General features: G+C 43.6%; 5 protein-coding genes across 5 annotated transcripts in view; 1 reads left to right on the top strand and 4 right to left on the bottom strand.

Annotated features, from left to right (window-relative positions):
• LOC116177584 (facilitated trehalose transporter Tret1-like) overlaps positions 1-6929 on the bottom strand; it is a 38832-nt gene extending 31903 nt beyond the window's left edge. The window contains exon 1 of the mRNA XM_031496597.1: positions 6914-6929. The gene's annotated coding sequence lies outside the window, so the exon portion shown is untranslated. The remainder of the gene's footprint in view (positions 1-6913) is intronic.
• LOC116178374 (cilia- and flagella-associated protein 74-like) lies at positions 420-21436 on the top strand. Its single transcript, XM_031497856.1, has 11 exons — positions 420-1397; positions 1444-1818; positions 1864-2226; positions 12378-12625; positions 12677-12956; positions 12996-13154; positions 13200-13981; positions 14024-14175; positions 14221-14354; positions 15500-15652; positions 21028-21436. Exons 1-11 carry the CDS (start codon positions 420-422, stop codon positions 21433-21435), a joined length of 4032 nt encoding a protein of 1343 aa, XP_031353716.1. The 3' UTR covers position 21436.
• LOC116177586 (CD59 glycoprotein) lies at positions 7011-7784 on the bottom strand. Its single transcript, XM_031496600.1, has 3 exons — positions 7450-7784; positions 7268-7399; positions 7011-7222 (listed from the first exon to the last, which is right to left on the bottom strand). Exons 1-3 carry the CDS (start codon positions 7487-7489, stop codon positions 7017-7019), a joined length of 378 nt encoding a protein of 125 aa, XP_031352460.1. The 5' UTR covers positions 7490-7784; the 3' UTR covers positions 7011-7016.
• Positions 14342-15493, bottom strand: LOC116177585 (lymphocyte expansion molecule-like). Its single transcript, XM_031496598.1, has 2 exons — positions 14607-15493; positions 14342-14563 (listed from the first exon to the last, which is right to left on the bottom strand). Exons 1-2 carry the CDS (start codon positions 15455-15457, stop codon positions 14359-14361), a joined length of 1056 nt encoding a protein of 351 aa, XP_031352458.1. The 5' UTR covers positions 15458-15493; the 3' UTR covers positions 14342-14358.
• LOC116177581 (testis-expressed protein 10) lies at positions 21423-24539 on the bottom strand. Its single transcript, XM_031496592.1, has 7 exons — positions 24203-24539; positions 23952-24158; positions 22761-23277; positions 22444-22544; positions 22140-22395; positions 21703-22089; positions 21423-21657 (listed from the first exon to the last, which is right to left on the bottom strand). The coding sequence occupies exons 1-7, from the start codon at positions 24398-24400 to the stop codon at positions 21452-21454; spliced, it is 1872 nt and encodes a 623-aa protein (XP_031352452.1). The 5' UTR covers positions 24401-24539; the 3' UTR covers positions 21423-21451.
• Between the last annotated feature and the right edge of the window lie 1094 nt (positions 24540-25633).

Raw genomic sequence — 25633 nt, 5'->3', positions numbered from 1 at the left:
TAAGCTTTGATATACTTCTCATTCTTATATTCTCCTGATAAACTTTCTAAAAAAGCTCTGTATACAAGGAGCACAGAAATGCAGGACCTAGGAATAAATTGAACTCAGAAGCGCGTAACGCGTTGGCATCGCAAGTACAGTGCTCTTAAGTTTTTATTTTAGTGCATTTACTGAGATCAGGGTAGCATAAAATATACTCGAATAACTTTTAGCTCTCTTATTACCCTTGTTTGGGCGTTATACGATCACAGATAAGGGAGGTTGGGCGAAGTTGTTAATGTTTTTCTTTCTTTACCTCCTGCCACATTTTTGGGAGGTATTTGTGTATTAGGAGAACATAAAACACTCGTATTTGGTTTCGATATCTTCTTTTTAATCATAGGTGGCTACTAGCAATTTACATAACGTCAGGGCAAAGTATGGCTGCAAACAATTTAAGTGAAGAAGTTCGCCGCGAGGAAGACTTGCTTAACTTCGTCAGAGATTTCCTCAATTCCGAAGAGTTCACGCGTTTGGTACGAACTGAGGTCAAGGCGCCGGCCGAATACGTACGCAAAAGGTTCTATTGCAGATGCACAGAGTGCTGGATAAAACCCGAGAAGCCGCCGCCGACTCCCGCAGAACTGGTGAAAAAGGCGCGCGAGCTGAGTGTGCTGCAGAAGAAATGGGCGAGACTGCAACGTGAGCGGCTCCAAGAGGAGACGCGTGGGAGGCTTGACCGTGATGTCGATGTGATTAGATCGAAAATTGCCGAAGCACGGCGAGTCTTCTTGTGCCACAAGAAAGAACGTGAGCTACGTGAGAGGGAGCTACGCGAAGAAGTGCTCGATGATCTTCGACGTACCTTACAAGTCGACATAAGCCGTCTCAGAGCCGACTGCAAGCCCGTCCAGAAAGTTTTGGCGTACAGAAAAATTCGCCACACCCAGAGGAAGAGCAAGGGTCAGCGAATTTTACACATTATCAGGAAGTTGCTGACCGAGCTGAAGCCTCCTCGCAAATGGCAACCGAAACGGCTTAAGAAGAGGAAGCGCATCCATTCTGTGTTGCCCTCAGCAGTTCCCCCACGTGACTCAGTCGTCCTGAGGCAAAGTGAGGAAGTCCAGGTGTACGTCGAACCACCAGAACGGCCCCCATCTCCATGCCACTTGTCTGAACAAGCGCCCCCCAGGCGCGTGGAAGTGCGTGGTCTGCTCCTCCCGCTCATACCAAACACGAACGAGCGGCCAAAAGTGAAAGCCGGCCACAAACAAAGCATGGGCGATATCCTGGACCAAATCGACGAGTTCGAGCGAAAGGAATTGGAGCTGCTCCTCTTCGAGGCAAAGAAGCAGAGTGACAAGGTCTACCCGGCGGATCGGGGTTTCTTCACTAAACCCAAGAGGCTTGTCTACCAGGTCTTCTTCACCATCTGTCGTGTTCCCACTCATCTGTTTCTTGCAGAGCTTCCAAAATGGACACGACTACCCTAGGAAGATTCGGGTTTACAACGGGGGATGCGTGACGAAGAAGTGCTCGTTCCGCTTCATCAAAATGGAGCCGACGAATTTGATCGAGGTTGAGGCCGTGGGCGTGCAAAGGTTGCTGCCTGGCATGTTCGTCGACTTGATCTTTACCTTCCATCCGGAGGAGGTCGCGACGGTTCTGCGAGCCGAGGCAATATTCCTCACGCATCACGCCCAAGGCGTGGCGCAGTTCTCCCTCCCGATCATCTGCGTTCCGGCGTACGTCTTGGTCGGAATCGAACCGGCCGTACTTCGCTTTCCCAGCCGGCCAATTTGGGAGGCGAAAAGTGCGCCGGCGAGTAGGCGGCTAAAGGTAGGCGAAAACGGTGGGAAGTTGTGCCTCACTGGGTAATCGCAGATTGTGAACTACGGGAGTAAGGATTGTAAGGTGCTGATTCGTCACTCCCCTGTCGTTGAGGAAAGCGTGTGCGAGCTTGAAGAATGTCAAGAGGTTCCCGGTAACGGAGAGGGAGAGTCGGAGGAGTTAGACGAGGGGGAGTTCATTGTCGTGGACGACGTCCAGCGCTTGGTCGAGCGATGCCTGAGCAACGTTTTTGCGCCGTTTGTATTTGAGGCTTATTGCCTGAATTTGCCACGTCGGAGTAACGTGAAGGTCACGGTGCGTTTTCAAAATATTGACTACGTAGGATTTTACCACGAGCGCTACCTCATCGAGGTCTTCGAGCACGAGGAGGAGACGCTTAAACACGTCGGGAGTCAGGTAGTATTTCTCTTCCATTTAGTGTGTACTTTTGTTCCATACTGCCCATGCTTCACAGTAGGTTCCCAGTTTCCAAAAAAGTAAAAGTTTTGGTACGGGGTCGATTCAGTAATACCAACCCAATTTCGACTGCAGGGGCCATTATCTCAGATTAAACTGCAGTTGGTTGTGTGGAACTTAAAGAATCTAAACAAGTATAAATTGTGCGCAACTCTTGTGCAGATAAAGCGCATTTTTTTACCGAAATAGCTTTTGTTTTGACATCGACCAATGAATATATTTCTTGCAGACGTCTCAATCGCCCTTTGTGAGTACCCTATTCCGACAATCCGTTCTTGAGGTATAAGGGAATATACCCGATCACGATAAGAGGTCGAGGAGGAGGGCTATGGTTGGTAGAAATTAATTCCTTTCGTTGAGACCTTTCATTAGAGTACCATGAAGGATAAAACTCGTTCCACTCTTCTTCCCCTCCACCCCGTACTATGATAAGAGGACAGAAAGAAGGGCAGTAGTTGGTAGAAAACGGTTCCTTTCGTTGAGACCTTTAATTAGAATACAATGAGAGATAAAATTAATTCTTAACTCCCCCCCCCCCCCCCTTCCTTCTTAGTAGCAATATAGGGCCGATGCTAACTCAAAAAGTCACTAGAAAATCACTAGATTAGGAAAAGTCACCAGAAAAGTAACTAGGGGTTTGAAACTCGGCGGGCTGGTTTCTTAATGAAAAAGTCGCTAGATTTTTCACTATAAAAGTGTTTGAAACTCTACTGTGTGGGTTCGGTTCAAAGTTAAAAGTGGTTCTGTGTCTAGATAATGTAGGTCCGATTCTAAATCACACTAGGCTAAAATCCTTACTAAAGTTACTAAGTAATATAGGGGATTTTCGAACCTAGTTACTTTGCTAGTAGACAAATCTAGTGAATTTTTGATTTAGAAGCCCGCCGGTCGAGTTTGAAACCCCTAATTACTTTTCTAGTGACTTTTTCCAATCTAGTGACTTTTTGAATTAGCACCGGGCGTCGGCCCTATATATTTATCTATTTATTTATTTATACTTTAATTGGTTAGTTGCGTTAAAAAAACAATTTTATTAAACAAATTTGCTCCTATCTTGTACACGGGGCGATAATAAAATTTGAATTAAACGGCAACCGGTAAAACGTTTCAAGGCGATTAATTAGCGCATCTGCTGCCTTTTAAAACCCAAATTGATATTTCCATACTGCGGAACATTGGTAAAAATGGAAAAAAATTCGGAAACTTGAAGCCAAGTTACTAAACCTTTTCATGGTCTATTAAAATCGTTTTAAAACCAAAAGCTTTTAGAAAATTGTTCCTATACCCATAAAGGCAACTTCGAGATCAGTGGGAGTGGCGGGGGAGGTTAGAAATTATCTTTCATAGTATTCTAATTAAAAGTATCAACGCAAGCACCTGTTTCCTATCAACTATCTCCCTACTCCGTTACTCCTTATCAGAATGGAGGGTGGGGAAGAACTGGTTTATCTCAAGGAAAAGAATTCATTTCTTCCAACCATAGTCATTCTCCTTGACCCCTTATCGTGGTTAATTGTAATTCTTCATATTTTAAGAGCGGAGTGTCGGAGGAAAGTACTCGTAGGAAGCGATTGGAAGAAATATACTGTTGGGAGGAGGGAGGGGTCGTATGCCGAAGATGGGAGCGAGCCACCCTGTAGTTGAAAATTTACGTGTTGTTAACGTAATTCCGGTGCGCGCATTGGAAATAACAGCAAAGCTCTCCTGTATGTAAAATGTTTCCATTTATTCGATGAGAGGAAATTTATTTTAAATAGACAGAATCGGAAAATTTGTTAAATTGTCATTTTAATGTAAGTTTTTTTAATTGTAAATTTAGTAATTTAATTGAAATTTTTATACTTAGTGAGTATCATACATTTTAAAACGCATAAATAAGGGGCCATTTAATCGTAATTTCGACGTAAGGTAAACGTTTTCTCTGGTCAGTTCTTTTGTAAAAAGGCGTCTTTGGACAAAAAAATTAACCTTGTTTACTAACAACGCCACGTGCAAGATAACGAATGCAGGTGTTTGAAGTTCGGGCGATCGCTGTGGGAATAACGACATGGACCTTACGAATGGGGGAGGTTTCACCTTTAAATACAAAAATGAAGAAATAAACGGGGCGTTTTTGGGCGGATTGTAAACGCTTGAAATTGTTACTTAGCGAATATCATAAATTTTAAAACGCATAAATAAGGGACCATTTAATCGTAATTTCGACCTAACATTAAAGTTTTCTCTGGTCAGTTCTTTTGTAAAAATGCGTTTTTGGACAAATTAATTGACCTTGTTTACTAACAACGCCACGTGCAAGATAACGAATGCAGGTGTTTGAAGTTCAGGCGATGGCTGTGGGAATAACGACATGGACCTTACGAATGGGGGAGGTTTCACCTTTAAATACAAAAATGAAGAAATAAACGGGGCGTTTTTGGGCGGATTGTAAACGCTTGAAATTGTTACTTAGCGAATATCATAAATTTTAAAACGCATAAATAAGGGACCATTTAATCGTAATTTCGACCTAAGATTAAAGTTTTTTCTGGTCAGTTCCCTTGTAAAAATGCGTTTTTGGACAAATTAATTGGCCTTGTTTACTAACAACGCCACGTGCAAGATAACGAAGGCAGGTGTTTGAAGTTCGGGCGATGGCTGTGGGAATAACGACATGGACCTTACGAATGGGGGAGGTTTCACCTTTAAATACAAAAATGCAGAAATAAACGGGGCTGTTTTGGGCGGATTGTAAACGCTTGAAATTGTTACTTAGCGAATATCATAAATTTTAAAACGCATAAATAAGGGACCATTTAATCGTAATTTCGACCTAAGATTAAAGTTTTTTCTGGTCAGTTCTTTGTAAAAATGCGTTTTTGGACAAATTAATTGGCCTTGTTACTAACAACGCCACGTGCAAGATAACGAAGGCAGGTGTTTGAAGTTCGGGCGATGGCTGTGGGAATAACGACATGGACCTTACGAATGGGGGAGGTTTCACCTTTAAATACAAAAATGCAGAAATAAACGGGGCTGTTTTGGGCGGATTGTAAACGCTTGAAATTGTTACTTAGCGAATATCATAAATTTTAAAACGCATAAATAAGGGACCATTTAATCGTAATTTCGACCTAAGATTAAAGTTTTTCTGGTCAGTTCCCTTGTAAAAATGCGTTTTTGGACACAATTAATTGGCCTTGTTTACTAACAACGCCACGTGCAAGATAACGAAGGCAGGTGTTTGAAGTTCGGGCGATGGCTGTGGGAATAACGACATGGACCTTACGAATGGGGAAGGTTTCACCTTTAAATCCAAAATGAAGAAATAAACGTGGCGGTTTTGGGCGGATTGTAAACGCTTGAAATTGTTATACTTAGCGAATATCATAAATTTTAAAACGCATAAATAAGGGGCCATTTAATCGTAATTTCGACCTAAGGTATAAGTTTTTTCTGGTCAGTTCTTTTGTAAAAATGCGTTTTTGGACAAATTAATTGGCCTTGTTCACTAACAACGCCACGTGCAAGATAACGAATGCAGGTGTTTGAAGTTCAGGCGATGGCTGTGGGAATAACGATATGGACCTTATGAATGGGGGAGGTTTCACCTTTAAATCCAAAATGAAGAAATAAACGGGGCGGTTTTGGGCGGATTGTAAACGCTTGAAATTGTTATACTTAGCGAATATCATAAATTTTAAAACGCATAAATAAGGGACCATTTAATCGTAATTTCGCCCTAAGATTAAAGTTTTTTCTGGTCAGTTCCTTTGTAAAAATGCGTTTTTGGACAAATTAATTGGCCTTGTTTACTAACAACGCCACGTGCAAGATAACGAATGCAGGTGTTTGAAGTTCGGGCGATGGCTGTGGGAATAACGACATGGACCTTACGAATGGGGAGGTTTCACCTTTAAATACAAAAATGAAGAAATAACATGTGTATTTTTCAATTCTACCTGTCGTATGTGACTATTATGAAGTGGACCTGAGAATATGGATGAGTAAAAACTGTCAGTTTGCGTAACTGAAGAAGGGTAAGCCAAATGCAGGTGGAGGGGAAAAGGTGGCGAGGAAAACCAAGGAGAATGTGACTTAGAAGGCGGGACAAAAAAGGGGTTGGATGACGAGAATGTGTGGGACCGGATTGAGTGAAAAAGGAGACTTGGGAACAACAACCCCTCGTAGAAGAGGCGAATTTGAGCGAATGCGACACAAAGCCGAGGTTTTCAAAATGTGACGTGCTATGTCGCCGAAGTCTAGGGCTGACCCGAATGCTCACATAAAAATAGAGCCTAAAGGGTGGAAGCAGTAACCTCACACATACGACGACGTCTGTTAACGTTAACAGGTTGGTTCTCGGAGTCGAATTAAAACTATCTCGCATAGCAGTAAGGCAGTAAAGCGTTGAAAATACCCAAATGCGAAAAAGAGACACCCCCAAGCACTAACTCAGCACTAATTTCAGTCCACTGCATTCGTGGTTACTACCAAGAAACCTTTGTCGCTACAGCTCAATGCAAAAAGCCAATGCGTAAGATCACTTGTGCCGATAATGACCAAAAGCGAACTACCAGTCACTCGCACATAAAAATTACTGTGCCAAGGTGCGGCACTAAACAGAATCTTTGAAAAGTAGTTTTACCTTTTCTGTAGATCGTACCACTTCCGTAACGCACCACTAGCACCCGACTGAGCTATTTGTGTTGCGTAACGGAAGTTCTGCCAAAAAATTCTGCAAAAATACTTCAGACTATAATAAATAAAAAGGCAGAAATACAAATTGGCACTAATGCAGTCGGCGTCGGACTCGAAGCCGCGAAATTGCAAAGGTCAGTGGTACACGTAGTGCATCGCGCGCTGAACTCCCTCACGTACTGGCAGTAGTCCTTAAACTTGCACCCTCGTATCACCTTCATCGTCATGTTAGCCCCGTATTCCTCCACGTTAAGTACTAAAAGTCGACGTGTAGATTATTCGACAAGCCCGTGTAGCTTACCGGCGGGCGGCGTCCTGTGCACGACGCACACGTCGGAGGGTTGCCTGCACATGACACTTTGCACGTTCGCGATCCGATGTCGACAGTCCGGGTTGGTGGCCTCGGTGCACTCGTAGCATAACAACGCTTGACCTGAAACGAGGAGGGCGTCGGTTACGAGGGCGCGCACCTGGGGCACTCACCTCCGCGCACCAGCAAGACCAGCAGCAGAAGATTCGCCATTTTGGTGACCTGGTGTTCAGGTAGAAGTAAATTGTTGCACTGGTTTAGTAGGTCGGCGGACTGGACACTACGCCAACGGTCGAGATCGCGGAGCGCGCGACGTTAAAGAGGCCAAGGTGACGCCGCTCCGACGACGAGGTTTACAATTTTTGTAAGAAATCTTAAGTGGGCTGTGACATATGTTTACGAATGCGTGTGTGTGTGTGTCGATTTGGTTTGGCCAAAGGCCAACATATTTTTCTTTCTTTTAACTATTTATAGATGCGTTACGCGCGCGGTGCGACACGTTTCCGCGATCAACGAGTAAATACTATTCTTATCAATCCTCGTCGATAATGAACTTCATATTTCGACCTAACTGAAAGCTTCAAATAAGCGAGCAGGCTCAATTTTAGCTAGACGAAGGTGAGTTCGACATAAGTCCTACACAATCTGATCCACATTTCCAAGTGGAATGACACCCAGGTGGTCAATTAGGCGGCGGATCAGCGCAAAATGCACAACTCTCATTAGGAAAGTACCATGGGGTCGATAAGTGGGGGGCAAGGCATTGATTGAATCGGAAGAAGAGGCTAAATAAGAGCGAATACCTACGCTATAATTAAGGGGACATCCTGAATCTGTACGAAATCCACATCTTCATGGTCCAACAGGAGTCGACGCGACGCCTAGGTATTGAGTTAGAGAGTGAATTGGTGAGAAGAAGCGTGGAAAACACAATGGAAGCACATTCATTATCATTGGGTGGACGTCAATGCGCCTAGGCGTTCAGTTAAGGGATAAAAGAGAAAAGAGCGGGCACATACGCCATCATTAGGGGAACATAATGAGCCGAGACAGCCACTAGGGGCAGAAAATGCTCAAGTAAGCACAATTAGGGCATCCTGAATTGATATGGAACCTTGACGTTCAATTGATGAGTGAAGTGGACCATCTAACCTAAAGAGTTGAGACAATGCCTAGGCGTTTAGTTAGAATGAATTGTCAGAGAAACAGTTGCCTATGCGTTGGGTTAGGAAGTGCACGGCCCCTTTCCTTCGCAAACAGGTTCAGATCCCGATCTTCTTAATAAAAGATAGAACCATGTTTAGCCTAGGTTGCTTCGGCCTCCTCGGTTCCAGATAACTGTAGCCAAAGAGCTGATGACTTGTCTCTTGTCAAGGCATCACATTGGCAGACCATATGCTCGGTAGTTTCATCTACCTCGCCACAGAACCTGCACTCCACAAGCCCTTATGCAGGTGATAGAAGTTTAGAAAACCCAGATTTGGCATAGGGTCCTGTTAGAAAGGGCCCGGACCATTCCTTGTTGCTACTGAACCTTGAATGAACTGGTCACTAAATCTTAAATCCTGACTCTGAAAACCTAGGGACCAATTCCTAAAGTAAGCTCAACGAAGACCCCACCACTGCCTACGCGAGCCAGCACGTCTTCCCTTCGTTGTCCCCTATTTCGCTGTGCGCTGGCACCCGGATCAAGCGAATAGAGAATATGATGTGCGAGGAGGTATTAGAAGCGTAGATTAAGCCTTAGAAAGGTTAGGTTTGAGTTTTAGTTATGATACGTCGTTTAACCACATCCCCGCACATTATACACTTCTGATACAAGATTTCTCACCTAACCTAACTAGCGCTCTAACCTAACCTCACTAATACTTTATGGTAACCTTCAATCTCCTCGCACATTATATTCCCCTGATACAAGCTTTCTCACCTAACCTAACTAGCATTCTAACCTAACCTCACTCATACCATAAAATAACCTTCAATCACCTCCTCGCACATTATATTCTGATACAGGATTTCTCACTTGACCTATCACTCTAACCTAACCTCACTCATACTTTAACATAATCTTCGATCACCTCCTCGCAAAATTAGGTTAGCTGAGAAATTTTGTATCAGGAGAATATAATGGGCGAGCAGGTGGTTAAAGATTTGATTAAAGTAATAATGTAGTTAGATTAGAGTGTTAGTTAGGTTAGGTGAGAAATCTTGTATCAGGAGAATGTAATGTGGAAGGAGATTGAAGGTTAGCATAAAGTATTAGTGAGGTTAGGTTCGACTGCTAGTTAGGTTAGGTGAGAAATCTTGTATCAAAAGAACATAATGTGCGAGGAGGTGATTGAGAGTTATTTTAAGATATGAGTGAGGTTAGGTTAGATTGCTAGTTAGGTTAGGTCCTTCAACCACCTCCTCGCACATTATATTCTCCTGATACAGTATTTCTCACCTAACCTAACAAGCACTCTGACTTAATCTCACGAATGCTTTATCCTAACCTTCAACCTCCTCGCACATTATATTCTCCTGATACAAGATTTCTCACCTAACCTAACTAACACTCTAACTTAACCTCACTAATACTTTATCCTAACCTTAACCTCCTCGCACATCATATTCTCCTGATACATGATTTTTGACCTAACCTAACTAGCACTATAACCTAACCTCACTATGACTGTATCCCAACCTTAACCTCCTCGCACATCATATTCTCCTGATACATGATTTCTGATCTAACCTAACTAGCACTCTAACCTAACCTCACTATAACTTTATCATAACCTTAACCTCCTTGCACATCGTATTCTCCTGATACATGATTTCTGACCTAACTTAAGTAGCATTCTAACCTAACCTCACTCATACTTCATCAGTGACAAATTCTAATGTGACGCGTGTAGGTGTCAATGAATTGTTTGTGTAGGATTGTTTTATTTTAATTTAAGTTTTTTTTGCTATACTCTGATATCTATTTTTTTTTCTATTATGTCTACTTCTCTAACTGAGGTTCAGTGGAAGAACAAACATTTTTTGAACTGCGCCTCAAGATTGTCTTTTCCTTTTTTTGTTTGTTATATCTATTCTGTGTATCTTTTATATCTTGCATGGCAGGAAACGACAATAAAGACCTTTATTATTATTATTACTTTAAAATAACCTTCAACCACCTCCTCGCACATTATATTCTCCTGATACAAGATTTCTCACCAAACCTAACTAGCATTCAAACCTAACCTCAATCATACCTTAAAATAACCTTCAATCACCTCGCACATTATATTCTCCTGATACAGGATTTCTCACTTGACCTAAACTAACCCTCTAACCTAACCTCACTCCTACTTTAAAATAACCTTCAATCACCTCCTCGCACATTATATTCTCCTGATACAGGATTTCTCACCTGACCTAACTATCACACTAACCTAACCTCACTCATACTTTAACATAATCTTCGATCACCTCCTCGCAAAATTAGGTTGGCTGAGAAATTTTGTATCAGGAGAATATAATGTGCGAGGAGGTGGTTAAAGATTAGATTAAAGTATTACTGTAGTTAGATTAGTGTTAGGTTAGGTGAGAAATCTTGTATCAGGAGAATATAATGTGGAAGGAGATTGAAGGTTAGTATAAATTATTAGTAAGGTTAGGTTCGAGTGCTAGTTAGGTTAGGTGAAAAACCTAGTATCAGGAGAACATAATGTGCGAGGAGATGATTGAGAGTTATTTTAAGGTATGAGTGAGGTTAGGTTAGAATGCTAGTTAGGTTAGGTCCTTCAACCACCTCCTCGCACATTATATTCTCCTGATACAAGATTTCTCAAGTAACCTAACTAGCACTATAACCTAACCTCACTAATACTTTATCCTAACCTTAACCTCCTCGCACATCATATTCTCCTGATACATGATTTCTGACATAACCTAACTAGCACTCTAACCTCACTATAACTTTATACTAACCTTAACCTCCTGGCACATCATATTCTCCTGATACATGATTTCTGACCTAACCTAACTAGCACTCTACCCTAACCTCACTATAACTTTATACTAACCTTAACCTCCTTACACATCATATTCTCCTGATACAATATTTCTCACCTAACCTAACTAGCACTCTAACTTATAACCTCACTAGTATTTTATCCTAAGCTTCAATCTCCTCGCACATTATATTCTCGTTTTGCAAAAGTAATGGCGTCTACTCTATTTTGTCATTATAATAATACGTTTTACCCCCAATACTTAGTGTCTGCTCGTCCTCTGCCATCTTTCAACTGGAGTCTTAGAGCGACGAGATCCCTTAAACACGATATCAACCATTAGATAAGGGTCGATTCGTCTATCGACATAAATTCAAGCCCTCCGGTTCAGTTGGCTCGCCCTCTTATAATAAAAGAGCATTTAGAATATGTCATTTTTTTAGAGACTCCTCAACCCGGCACTGCAATTTTTAGTTACCCTATACGTAAAGTAGGCTAAGATAGGGAAAAAAGAATATAAGCAGAGCCATCTTTTATTTCGAAGTAACGGACGTATCGCACTACTGTTGAATTTCGGTAGTAGTCGGCTAGGACTGGGTGGTACAATTATAACTTCTATCTACGTTGTGTTATCCAAACCTGACAATACAAAGCATATCAAATACATCTACGATTCAATTTAGGTCAAATAAAACAACCCCTAAAATGATAAATTGCATGTACATAAAAAACATCAAAATGGCATCGGCTCCTATTGATTTAACAAGAAAAAACGCAAGTAGTATTAATGTCAATGTCAATTATAACAAACAGAACCACATTCTAAACAGAAGGAAAGTTAATTAGTGGACCCCCCTTCTCGTATTGCTTATGCACCGCCGAGCAACGGGCACGAGAGAGAGGGAGGAAGCCACATGATACAGCGAGGAATCGGAATTGTACGAGGTCGAGAACATAAACGGTTAGTCGACACATACAGGGCAATACCACACTGATCATCTAGTTCGACGTCAACACAAATAAAAACTTCTTTTCTAATTCTTAAAATTAGATTTTTTGGGAATCCTAAAGGGACCTTTACAATTATATCTCGAATTTTGCTTTGTCTTCTACAGGAACTGGAGCTCTCAGCAGAGATCAGTGGGCCGTTTATTGAAGTTGCACCGCTCACGCTCGATTTCGGCACTTGCGTGTTCAACTCCGTCTACCAGCTCAACTTCAACATCCGCAATACTGCTCATCTGCCCCATGGACTCGAGGTCAAATTCCCTTCGAGCTTGGCCAAGCATCTCCTCACCAACGCTAACAACATAATCATCCAGGCGGAGAGTGTCAACACTTACTACGTGAAGTTAATTCCGAGGTAAACTCCCCCCTTCTGTACAGCTAGGATATTCTTTCCACACACCATCAGGTCGGAAATGATGGAAACCAAATTTTACACGCCCGAAACGCGGATATTGGAATTTCCGGTCTACGTGTGCCTGTCGTCGAAGGTGCCACCTTGCAAGATGGTGGTCACCTCAATACTGACCGAGGCGAACGGGCTGACGATCTCGTGCGACGACATGCGCTTCGGCAGTTCGGTGATCGACATGGGCGTCTGCACCACGGCCGAAACTGTCTACACCACGCTCAATCTCACGAACAACTCCCACGTCTTCCAAGTCTACGGATTCGTCGATTTACCCGAGGTAACCTCCGGAGTGCGCAATCGCCTAACGTTTCCTTAGACCATTCAGGTGTCGCCCGACTGCGGGTTTGGAGAGCTCCGGCCGTTCGAGACCAAAACGCTCACGATGGCTTTCAGTCCTGAACCGGGCGACTCCTTTGGCTACGGTTTGACAGTGGAGACGCTCAAAGGTCTGGGCGCGATCGGCGAGTTAAAGTCGGTGAGTTCGCGCACTCGGAGCTCCGTCGGAGGTGGTCGTACTCAGAGGTTTTCCTACAGACGCATCAAGAGGGCGGTGCAAGCGGTGCGTAGTGAGTTGGAGCGAGAGTCCGTCGAGCCCTTGGTGGAGATGATGATCGAGTTTCTCGTGTTAGCGGGACGGGTTGAGAATTTTGTTGCGGATGCGCCATTGGTGTTCGACGCCTCCTTGGAGGATCTCCACTATCCGTCGGTGGAATCGGAAGTGAATCTTCGGGGAAATGCGATATCGGTGCGAGCGCAAGTGGTTGCGCCGTTGTGCGACTTGTCGCACCAGTGGGTCACCTTTCCAGATACCCCTTGCGGGTCGTACTCACTCATGGGCATCGAATTGCGCGCGCAGTCTGGCATTGAGGGCGCCAGCTGCGTGTGCGGTTATGAGAGGAAGCGCTCCGCCTGCAAGAGTCACATGGAGTTCGAGGCGCGTTTTAAAATTGTCGGTGATACGTCTGGGATTAGCGTTGAACCTAGTTGCGGCCTCCTCAAAGCAGGCGAAAGGCTCAAGCTGACACTGGTAGCGCGACCTGAGCTCCCCAAGGAGTTGGTGACGGAGACAGCCACCGAGTTAAAAGCACGCCAGCTGCTTCAGAAGAAATTGGACGAGTGGTACTTGCAGCAGAAGAAAAAAGCACCGACGGTGGAGCCGCCCGAATTTGAAATTGATCGTAGTGCTATTGTCATTGAAACTTCCGATCTATACCCCGCTGAAGTTGAGGCTTCAAAACTCGTAGACCCCTTCCGTATCACCGCGAAGTTTTGCTGCACAATCTCCTACTCCAGCTCCCAATTGTAAGCCTTGCAGTTTTACACTAAATCAATTTACTTTCTCAGTGTAAGAAGCCCCGAAAAGCTCTACTTCGTGGCGGATTGCCAGGCAACCAGGCCCAGCTTCGTTCACAACCTCAGCAGTCAACAAATCGACTTCGGGACTGTCCTGATCGGCACCTCCTCCAGAAAGATCATCTCGCTACACAACATATCAGGTAGATCACAAACCTGGACTTCTAAAGCATCAAATTTTATTTTAGACCAATGGATTAGACCAACCGCCACCCATGTCTCGCCCACCGGCTGCTTTAGTCTGCCGAACTTGGACGTCAGCCTACCACCGGAGCGTATCCTAAAACTGCCCCTAACCTTCAGGCCGGATCGAACAAAAAAGGTACTTAGAAGGAATTATATTCGACCGCCTTGTACTCGGTGCGGCCGGTTTTCGACTTGAAAACCCACGACTGCCTCTTGGATTTGGGGCACGTCCCGTGCTTGGGGTTGTATCGGCCAACGCCCGGAAAAATCCTCCAGGGAATCGGAGGGCGGGCATACGTCACCGATTGATTGAACGGGTGAAGACTCTTCCGCCACACTCTCGGTCTGTAAAATAAAGTGAGATAGTAGACGTGTGCGGGTGGGGTACCTCGAGATGTCGTAGGTGCACGGGCTCGGGTCGTCCGGATCACGTCTCACTTGGGTGGGATCGTCGATCATGTGCCTCATTGTCGCAATTCCGAACCTCTTCTCGTTCAAAAATCGACCGCGCGTTTGGTTTCGGGGGTGGTTGAGGAAGACGTCCAGCTCAGCGGGGTAGACGTTGAAGAAGTTGATCGGTCCCTTAAACGTGGGAGGGGCGAAGTGGTTTTTTATGGTGGAGTCGTCCCTCGGCCCCGTGAAAAGATCGTAGGGGCCCCTTTTGGAGACGACCTTATCCATCAGAGCGCGAAGGGAACCTCTATCCACCGGAGTGTACAGGTTAGGCGGTTTGGTCCACGGCTTATCCGCACTCTTGAAACGGTTCACGAAGCCGTCGCGCTCGAACGAGGGACGCGCGCTGAACTGCCGACGCTCCGGCGGCGTCGAGACGTTGTACGTACCCGGAGGCGGAATAATCGCCCTCGATTCCCTCGGAAACCTCGCGCGGACGCCGAAGCTTACGTTCTTCTTGCACGACGCGGACTGCCTCGCGAACACGCTGTCTGGGATGTCGTAGCAACCGGGACCTCCACAGGTGCGACGAAACCTCCTTTCTTCGAGCACCTCTGCGTTTCTAAAACCTAAATTCTTGGAGAACTCCTCCGTTTCGACCTTGCACTTCCAACCCGAACCGGTTTGCTTCGGCGGCCGCTCAAGATCGTAATCGCCGGGACCGACATTGGACCGATTCTTGCTCATCGTACCCAGGGGATCCAAACCGGGGTGGAACCCGATCGACTCGAACCTTTTGGAAGCGACCCCGAAGGGGGCGCGCGTTAGAAATGATTTACGACGCATTTGCGTGACTGATGTCAAAGTGACACATAAACTTGGCCGTAGATGATCGAGTATTTCGAAATACGCGCCGGCGACACAGTCTGGCCATTGGTCGTCGGCGGGGAAGGCGCGAACGCTAGCTTCACCATCGCGCCCGAGTTCCGCGTGTGTCGACTGGAAGCGGCGCATGGGGGATTCTCCGACTGCTCGATCGAGGTAAGTGAAGGAGTGCTTCGGCCAAAACAGAGATAAGTAGTTGTGGGGGTTCTTAACCAATCAAATTATAGTCTTTGGAGTCACTCTGTCCGGCATTATATTGCTTTATTTAGGTCTACGTGACCAACACTACTGATTTTGAGTTATGGCCCTAGCTCTCTTGTAATTTTGGGGCGGTAATCAATTAAAAAAGATAGGTAGGGATTAATCCGGAGGAGATTTTTGAAAGCATTCGATTTTGAGCCAGCGTGACACTCAGAGCGAACAATCATCGGGTTTTGGCCGTAGTAGAACTCAAATCTAAATCTTACCCCTAGAACGTCAAGTATTGGGTAAAAGATGTGGAGTTTTTCGGGCATTCGTTTTGCATCGTATTACTGCTCCAGTGGAAATCTGGGTTTCTGGGAATGGCCAATCGGAATTACTACATTATCCGGTCATATACTCAAAATACAGGAAAACCGCCAATCACAAAAACAATAAACGGTTACTTTTCAACGTCCATCAAACCATAAAAATCTCCGATTAACGTCCGTCTCTTCTATTTAAAACAAACTCGCTTTCCGAACCATCTGTGTTTACGTCGGCGAAAAAAACCTCTGCTTATCTGCACTATAATTAGCTTACACAGCGATAACGAGACTTCTTATCGCAACGGCCGTATTTACAAGGGATAACTTAACAAACCATTCACCAAATTAATTTCACATGTTCCTTAATTTACTAACTGAACAATAAAATAGACAGATCAAAAGGCAATTATTTAAACAAAATTTAAACATCCAATAGGTAATTCTAATACAACCAACACTTTACGTTACAAAGAAATGAAATTCACATACACGTTGACCCATCATTATTATAGGTTCTGGTGTCAAAGACGTAGTTCACACAACACATGCGCGGTCGAGGACAAATCAATTAAACGAGGCAGTGTAGTATTTTACGCTGCCAAGATTATTACTAACTTCCGGTGTTAAGTTACTTATTCGCAAAAACAACAAAAATAAGCGATTGACCTGTACGGCACACAAAAAACCATAAGGATTGTACACCCCCGCAACAGAACTTTAATTCGAGAAAAAAAAGCACGTTAAGATGAGAAACTAGTGCTCAAGTAGATAAAAGTGAAAACGTCACAGTGTTGCCACGATCTCACAGACATCAAAAGTTGCGTTCCGTTTTTCAACAAGTCGCGCACGTGATGAAAATGCGGGATTTGTATTGGGGGCATGCTTTGCACAAAAGGTCGTTTTCGTATTTGGGATTCGGCGAAGTACATAAGTGAAAATCTGGTGGGAGAGCGGCATCTTCGAAGAGAATCTTGGGTTCGCAACCGTAGAACGTACCACGATCTTGACGACATAGGTGCCCTTTCAATTTGTTGCGAGTTACCATTATAAGTAAATTAATAACACGTGGTTCGTTTGTGCAAAAAAAAGGAGAACCTCATTGCGTGGTGAAAGCGATAAGCGAATTTATTTGTAACCGTAAATATTGTGCGAATTGGTTTTGGCGTAAAATTCGTTGTATTATCGGAGCCTTTTTTTCGTATAAAGCAAATGACTAACAAGAAGGCGTACTTAGAGTAACAAGTTACGATAACAAAGCTAATTTATTAAACAAATTCGTGCATCTAAGTTAATTGTATGAAATATGAACAAAATTATGAACCAAACGGCTACCAGTAAAAAAGTTAAAGGCAATTAATTCTAGCTTTGATTTGCTAACCATAAATTGCACTGCGAATAAATCAAATTCAACTAATTAAATCAAAGGAAGCCTGGTACGGTTTGTTCCTGCGTCAACCATTTTTCGAAATTAATTTTCAACGAGAAATCCCATTTAACTGGTGGGTAATGCAAGAGGTCGATCTTATTGGTCAAGCGTTTCACTATCCGAGTTTCTTGTTGCGGTGACCCTTTACAAGGAGAATCCAACTGGCAATTGGAGAAAATCCAACCCCGTACCTTTGTTGTTCCTGCCTTATATAAACAACATTAGCTACCAAGCAAATGTAATAATTACAATTCGATTGTATCGAAAACCCATATGTAATCAAACGTTGAATCAAGCAATCGACCAAAATTTCAAAATTTACCTTTTGAACTACGGGTCGCAAAGGGCTTGTTGAGCCCAAAAAGGGCGGGTTCTGCAAATCGGTAACAGACAACAACACAAACAAGAAATAAAACGCTGCACAAAACGTGTTGCGAAATAGCAATGCTAACGTTTGACACTAAGTAGGTAAATCGGATATAATTACTGTAATTAATACTAAAAAAAAATCAATACTTCGAATGACTTTGCATTAGCAAAAGCAAAATTTTGATCGACTACGACTATAGTCCGGGTATAACAGCATAAAAGTGATTAAGTAATAACTAAGTAGCAAAACAATATAATTATAATTCAAGATGCAAACGAGCTAATACGAGCAAATTCTGTTGTTTGGTAGAATTAAAGTGGAATTTTCCCAGCCGGTAATGTAGAAACCTCCATGCGCGAAAATGGCGCGTCCAAATAAAAATGCCAAATCATCCACGTACTGCGTCGGTAATGCGTAAACACACAAGTAGGTCAAACGTAAAGGTAATCCAAAAGAAATAACGACAAGAAGGAGAGGAGAGAAAGGTAAGGAAAACAAAGCCGTAAAAAACACACGTAGGTAATGGGAAAAGAATGCTGCGTAATAATGTAACAATATTGGTAAAATGCAAAATACTAATCGGTAAAAACGTTTCGATGGAGTCACTAAGACATGAAAGAGAAAGAAAGAACCGCTCCAAAGATAATTATGGTAAAGTCAAAACACTAATGCCTGTTATCAGGTGTGACACGAAGCCAGTAAGAGTAATGACGTACCAAGAGACATTTACTTCTAATCAACTCGACGGCAGAAACTTCACTGAAAAGAAAGAGAACTTAAACTACGCAGGCAAGGGGATAGCATTAGAAATACCATGGTAGATACTGCGCGACCTCGGTCGGCGACACTAATAACTATAGCAAGTAGAAGGAAAACAAAGAGCCAAGGTAAAAGAACTCCTCTACGAAAATAAGTACCTTATACTAGTGACTAAAGAAGATATCTAGATGGCGTAACGATTTTGAATATACATTAGCGCAAGAATACTAAATAAAGATCACAAATCGAAACGTTAAATAAATTAAGAGCAGGCAAAAAAAATGTTACAAAATTAACCATTCCCCGTCATTTCTATATGTTGATGTTCCCGGTACTTTCTTGACAGATTTGGAACTGCACGAAAAATAACAAGCCAATAACCAAGTAGGTATGCGGTAGGAACGCAGTTATGTTTTAGTGGCGGCCATTCTTAGACCATATAGTACATGGACTGCTAATTGTAACTAAAATATGGTCAAGGACATCACCTGGGTATGTGCGTTTCAGGGTAAACGAGTCTGTCCGAAATTGTCCGTTGAGACACGATTTGACGCTGTCAACCTATAAATTAACAAACGTCAATTAATTAAATGCCTAATGGCAGAAAAAGCAAACCTATTCTTATTTGCGGACGTATAGAAGATAATCAAGAGTATTTAAAGCTTCCCGTAATACGCGGTTACTATAAAAGCTACTCTTTACGCGCTCCGAGTGGTGTTTACACGACTTTAGTTTACCCTGAGATTCACATACCCACGACTACAGTGCCCTCTATCCGTGACCACCCATTTTGTATTGAAAGCATAGGGCTAATAGCAGTCCATGTACTATATGGTCTAAGCGGCCATTATCCAAGCACGTGACCGAAGCGTGGCTACCACCACAAGGGTGTTCTCCATTTTGGTAACCACCGCGTGGCGGCAGTAATTTTGGCAATGAATAAAGAATACCAGGAAGGAGCATTAATCAAGTTGTATACGAGAGAAAGTGCGACGGAAGTCGGCCATTTGCAAAAGCCACTTATGAGTCATTTTTGTTGTAGTTGTTGCAGTGACATAAAAATAATGGTTAGTTGTTGTGCTTGTGGTTGCTCCAAAACCGAAAAAAATAAAAGTTTGGGAATTACATTTCATGTGTAAGTATTGATACCAATATTATTTTTACATAGTACATGTAAATTTACAAATTTTTTATCGGAATGTAGTTTGAGGTTAGTTAAACAAAAGTCATAGGCGGAGTAGACACATGGGGGTTTATATTGTTTTCGTGTAAAATTCTTTATAATTGTATCCTTTTACAACTGTAAGGTAGGTACGCCACTGGAACAGGAAACTATTATCCGCCATTTGCAATAGCCATCGCGGTCGCACGTATATTGTTGATATTCTCCTTCCTGGTATTCTTTATTCATTGAATTTTGGTAATAGCTTTTAATATTGTTAATTGAATTGGTGGCCGCCACGTGATCCTCTCTAAAATGCTCCTTGGGACCAAGGTTAATAGAGAAAGTAGGTTGCCTCGTAACTTTCAGCCAATAAACGTTCAGTATTAAAATACGCGAATGACGTCACCCAGAATCCCATTTTGTCCACATCATAAAAATTAATTATTAACACAACAACAGAGCAAATTCAAAAAATGCAAAATGGTATCTACTTTACATGGATGTGCTGAAAAGTTCCTGCATTGCATAGAAAAAAACATGCTAGCGAAGTATTAAACACACTTTATTCAAAATAGCTTACATTTCATCTTCATAGTCTTCGGCCGGGAAATGCAGACTGCACAGTCTATTGCATACGGGGTTCAGGTTCCCCTTTCCATTGCTCTTTAAAACCCATTCTTTTTGTAATACACGAATATGCTTTTGGAAAAGCAAAAAACTGAATCTGCTAATCCATTTGCTTTCGATTTGTTGGAGCTGCTATTGCATATAACAACGTCACAAAGATTTCCATCCGGCATCTAATACCCTATTATTGATACCTACTTAAGTAACAGTAAGTATTCAATCGAATTATAATAAGTATTCGTTATAGAGTCTTCAGCACTGTCTGACAATTAAGTACTTACACAGTTCAAATATAACTGTCAAACTCAACGAAAATTTTAACACCAATCAAATGGGACTTCCAGATTCTCGATGACGCGTCTCTCTAAAGTTACGAGGCAACATACTCTCTCTACTAACCTTGGCTTGGGACAGAATTTTCCGGTTGTGCGGATAACGATTCGTTTATATAAAGCGGTTATACGGCTTTGGGTTGGAACTTTCAAAGGTGACCACCACTCACATATTTCGCCTTGGTAAGAATTTCGCGTTACGGGCTTACGTTACGTAGGGTTGCCTCGAACGCCTTTCTCCCACCCAATTTTTACTTATGCACTCGTCGAACTCGAATGATGTCACCAAAACGATAGAGGAAGTAGAAAACTTGAATCAACATTGGCAATTTGTTACGTCTAGGTTAACAACACATCGCCGGCTCCCCTGGCGCTTACAATCGTCCAACTCTGCGAGTTAGAGGGAGCGATCACATCAGGTGTAGCATCTCCGAAGAAGAAAGAGGTCACCAAAAAGTTTTCGCAAGACCTTACCGAAGGCGAGGAGAGCTCCATCCAAGAATTCTTCAAACTTGCGCAAGGCGAATCACGCTTTCGACTGATGGGCACGGACGATCAAGTACTGTCCATCCAACCGCTAGAAAAGAAAGTGATGAAAATTCGGTTCGAGACACCTCGCTCTGCTCAGGGCCCGAAAGTAGGAAAAGGGGCACCGCGGCCGCCTCCGCTGTCTTACGTTGCTAAATATAATATTCTGTTAGGCACTTCGACCTTTGTACAAGATGTAATAATAATTGCAAAGTTTAAATAAATTTATTGCAGATAACTCATAAATGTGCAGATAGCCCGTCCCGTTCACGGAACACGTCCCTAATATGCCTAGACAGTTTGCCGTCTTCCAGGCTCGTTGCCACATGTTCAACGAGCGCCAGGTCAGCTTGTGAAATGTGAGGCACTAGTGCGAACATGTTCACAATCTGAAAACGAGGCGGATACAGCCCCGCCCCTTTAATCTCAATTTTGGGCAAATTTTCTAAAACTAAACATTAGAAGGATGTGCACGCCAGGACATACCCACCGAAGATTTGTGGCAGCAAAGCTGCGAGTGCGTCCCCGAACTCCTCGCTCGCCATACGCGACAACAGAGAGAGACAGTCGACCACTTCCAATGAAATGGTGGACTCGCACAGCAGTTTAGGCAAATCGCGCAGCCACGCCCTGTACGCCACCAACCCGTTCAGAGTAGACAAGTGAACAACGTTCGCGAGCAACTTGATTATCTCAACGTTGACCTCGACGCTCAGCTGATTGTGCGCGTAAAAGTGAACGACGCCACCTAGCAGAAGATCGAGATTAATCTTGCGCTTAGCCCAACTGCTCGAATTCTCGAAGAAAATCACGCGGAGCGTTTTGAGCAGAACGTCCACGTTTCCACCGCGCACGTAATTCCGGTTCATCAGGCACACTGCAAAATACACATTTAAGCACTGGGACCGGAAACGGGCGGGGGCGCACCGTTCAGATACGAGACAACCTGCGCGGCCCTCTCCGCCAAATTCTTGTTCGTCAGGTTTTTGTAGAGCGCCGAAAACATGTAGCATATTACCAGATTCTCCCCGATGCATTTCGGATCGTTATTCGCATCGACCACCACCTGCGGCCTCTTTCTTCCCTTAATCTTACCGGTCTGCGCGTCTTTCTGCGCGTAGGGGAAGAACGAGAAGACGTGGCTGAAATACTTCTGATTGTCATTGGTCAGCAGTTTCTGGCCCTAAAACGGGAGTTTAAAGGCGGTGGTTGTCGACAAGGCGAAGGATACCAATTGCTTATCCGATTCGTGCAACAATTCCCAGAATAGATGAAAAATGCCCAGGGTGCAACGCAGAATGGACGCAGTGTCGTTGTTGATAATTGTATTTTCTGAAATGAAGAAATTGCGGTGAGGTTTTCGATTCAAAAGTGTAGTTGGTACTGGGCAAGCGTGACCTAGGTGCGCAGTCATCAATGTTTCAGCTCTGCGCATGCGCGACCTGGAATTGAATATTCGCATGCGCACATTGTCCACTCCCCACCTGAACCCACCACCCATCGCACGACAACAGAGTCTACTGAAACAAAACAAATCAAATTACCTACCCTCCTCTTCCTGTTTATCCGGTTTCGGCAGCGCCTCGACCCAGGCTTCGTTCAGCAACGGTATCAGCACGTCCAAATGCTCCGAAACGCTACCCTCGCTCCTTTGCGCGCCCCCTCCGAACTTCCAATAACCGAACGCGACCCTTTCCACGTTCGGTCCGCCACCACCGCCGACCGTCTCCTCCTTCCCTCTCGCTCTTCCGTCAACGATCGCCTTCAGAATACCCTCCAGCCTACTCAGCACGTTAATGCGCCATCGAATGCTCGTCGACGAGCCCTGCAGGTTGAGCGTGAGCGTGCGCGACGGGTTCGATTCGCTGCGCAGTTTCGAGATAAGCCTAAGAAAATTGGGGAACAGTCGCAGATAGTGCTTGGCGATTAGCGACGGGATGTTCTTCAGGAACGCGTCGATTATCAGTAGGGAATCCTCTTGCACGCCGACGTCGAGATGTGTCATCGCGCAGACGGTGTACATTATCAGTATCTCGAAGAACGGCTCGAGTTTAATCAAGGACACCTGCGAGGATTGCATTAGTAAACACGCGATCTCGGTGTGTAGGCGCACATGTGTGCTTTTGTGGGATGTGTCATGGAAGCAAGCGATCTTGTTCCGAAACGACTAATGTGGGAAGTGCAGTATCTGTATATCTGCATGTAGAAAGAAATTTACAAAGCTAGTTTTAAGGCTCTTCACAACCTTAATAGACTCAAAAAAGCCTTTACAAGCTCATAGAAGACCTTAAAGGTTCTTCAAGACAACTCTAATTCTATTAAAGGCTCTCTAAGTCTCTAGACCTTGGAGCACTGACAATCTTTGAAGGCTCATAGAGACGCTTATACCATTACAGGTTCTTAAAAAATTTAACAGGCCTTTAAAAAGCCTTTGCAAACTCATATAAGGTCTTAAAAAGCCCATCAAGAAAAGTTTAAACACTCTAAAAGGTTTTTAAAGGCTTTTTTAATTACAAAGAACCTAAAAATCTATCTCAAAGCCCCTAGGGCGTAGAAGACGTTTGGAATGTCTCAGAGAAAAACCTTTGGTGACCATAGAGACTGTTAAAAAGCCTTTAGAAGACTTTTATAGATTCTTGGAAGCTTTTAGAAGCTGTTTGGAACTCTTACATGCTCTTACCCAGGTGTGGGTAAAGGGTACATAAGGTGGTTTGCTTCCACTACCCGAAACCCGCTCACCTTCGCGAGAATATCGCCGATGAGCTGCACGGCCAAACGACGAACTTTCGCCTCTCTGTCCAACAGCAGTTTCGACACCCCCTGCAGTAAAACGTGTAACTGCACTTCGACAAGCTGGGGGTCGGTCGACTTGATCAGCTCGGAGAGATCGTCACATCCCGACGATTTAACGTTGACGTTGTGGTGGTTGAGACGTGTCAGCAGCTCCTACGAGTCGGATGTTAGTGAGGGGGAGTCGGTGGGGCTGTTACCTTAAACGTTAAGTTTCGCTTGGAAAGCGGTTGTTCCGTACTCTTCTCCTTGAGCTGTGTCTGTATGACGATCGGTTTGATTTTGAAGTCAGTCTTCGTGACATTTCCGCCTTTGGGGAGAAATTTCGTTTTATGCTTTAGGGCGGTTTTTAATTTCACTTTGGTTTTCTCTGCTTTTTTGGCTTTGGATTTGACCATGTTTGATTAAAGTGAGGTTATAAATTCAATTTTTCAAATCGCACCATGATGAATTGTATACAAGGTGTTGACATATATAAGGTGCGTCAATACTACTCTCATTAGTTTTGGTTAAATATAAGGGATTTGTAAAACGTTATTTATAAACTACGTTGACGTTGCGTCGATTTCTTTATATTTAACCACGAACTGCTGCAGCAACAGAACGTTAACGTCAAATTTCTAACTTTGTTGGTCCCTTCTCACGAAGAGCCCAGAAAAAGAGGGTTTGCTGGAATTATTGTTCATAGAATTCCCACGAGTATAGCGGTCTGATCTGTGGGCATAGCCGCTTGTCCAAGCCTTGGCGGTCAGCCCCTTCTCGAATGAAAGAGACCTTTGTCGGGTTTCAGCTCCGACGAGCCACTTATAATCTTCACCACCCCACCGAAGCACGCGATCAGTCAGGTGCATGTATGAAGGTCCCCCTATCCGCCACCCGGAGACGCGTCCGTTGAGTGCCTCCACCACGAGGGGTGAGTAATATCTTGGCGCTGCACGGGTATAAAATAGACGCCATTTGGAATTATATGCGGCTATGCTGCGCTGCTACTTTTTTCAAAACAGCGCCTGCCTTTCTCATAGATCCATTTGGTGAGTGTAGAAACATTTTAAAAACATTGAACATGAAGAAAGGTTTGAAAACGGGTGTAGAACCCCTTGGAAAGACCAAGTGACCTCTTTTAGATGGCTTGAAAACCTTCCTAGGGCCAAAAGAGCGCAAAAAGTAGAACGATAAGCTCTTAAGGTAAAGATCTAGTAGCGACACAGCGCCGTAGGGACGGACAGACGACCGGACAGTGGTCACAATAGCGCATTTTTTATTTTTGTGACTATGCGCTAAAAAAGAGTTATAAATCTACGGTAAAAGAATGCCTTGAAAACTAGAATGTTGTGAAAGCCTTAGACGTCTCAATCAAAAGTTATGGACAAAAAAAATTCCTGTTTTTAAAATTCTTATTTTCGTTATTTCGTGAAAGGCAGGACGCAGGTACCTCACCTCAGTACCTGATACCTATTTGTTATTTTGGGCATCAATGTAGCGAATTGCCGATCGATGCCGAATAGTCAAATCGTTGACTGCCAACACTGATCACTCACTGAATAGTGAATACTGAATACTACAGAATATTTAGATTTTAGTGACTTTAGACTTTAACCAAAACCAAAATTGCTCTCTATATATACCTATAT

The sequence above is a fragment of the Photinus pyralis genome, unplaced genomic scaffold (genome assembly GCF_008802855.1).
Source record: "Photinus pyralis isolate 1611_PpyrPB1 unplaced genomic scaffold, Ppyr1.3 Ppyr1.4_LG8, whole genome shotgun sequence".
Lineage (NCBI taxonomy): Eukaryota > Metazoa > Arthropoda > Insecta > Coleoptera > Lampyridae > Photinus > Photinus pyralis.
The sequence above is the reverse complement of the archived record's forward strand: the minus strand, read 5'-3'. Positions and strand labels throughout refer to the sequence as shown.

Bases quoted from the DNA above. Each gene is read 5' to 3' on its own strand.
- LOC116178374 (XM_031497856.1), top strand. From the start codon at position 420: ATGGCTGCAAACAATTTAAGTGAAGAAGTTCGCCGCGAGGAAGACTTG. The intron at 13,155-13,199 runs GTGAGTTCGCGC...GGTCGTACTCAG, and splicing joins CGATCGGCGAGTTAAAGTCG to AGGTTTTCCTACAGACGCAT. The intron at 15,653-21,027 runs GTAAGTGAAGGA...TGTTACGTCTAG, and splicing joins TCTCCGACTGCTCGATCGAG to GTTAACAACACATCGCCGGC.
- LOC116177581 (XM_031496592.1), bottom strand. From the start codon at position 24,400: ATGGTCAAATCCAAAGCCAAAAAAGCAGAGAAAACCAAAGTGAAATTA. The intron at 24,159-24,202 runs GTAACAGCCCCA...TCCGACTCGTAG, and splicing joins AGCGAAACTTAACGTTTAAG to GAGCTGCTGACACGTCTCAA. The intron at 22,545-22,760 runs GTAGGTAATTTG...TCTTCATTTCAG, and splicing joins GGATAAACAGGAAGAGGAGG to AAAATACAATTATCAACAAC.
- LOC116177586 (XM_031496600.1), bottom strand. From the start codon at position 7,489: ATGGCGAATCTTCTGCTGCTGGTCTTGCTGGTGCGCGGAG. The intron at 7,400-7,449 runs GTGAGTGCCCCA...TCCTCGTTTCAG, and splicing joins GGTCTTGCTGGTGCGCGGAG to GTCAAGCGTTGTTATGCTAC. The intron at 7,223-7,267 runs GTAAGCTACACG...GTCGACTTTTAG, and splicing joins GCACAGGACGCCGCCCGCCG to TACTTAACGTGGAGGAATAC.
- LOC116177585 (XM_031496598.1), bottom strand. From the start codon at position 15,457: ATGCGTCGTAAATCATTTCTAACGCGCGCCCCCTTCGGGGTCGCTTCC. The intron at 14,564-14,606 runs GTACCCCACCCG...TTTATTTTACAG, and splicing joins TGCACCTACGACATCTCGAG to ACCGAGAGTGTGGCGGAAGA.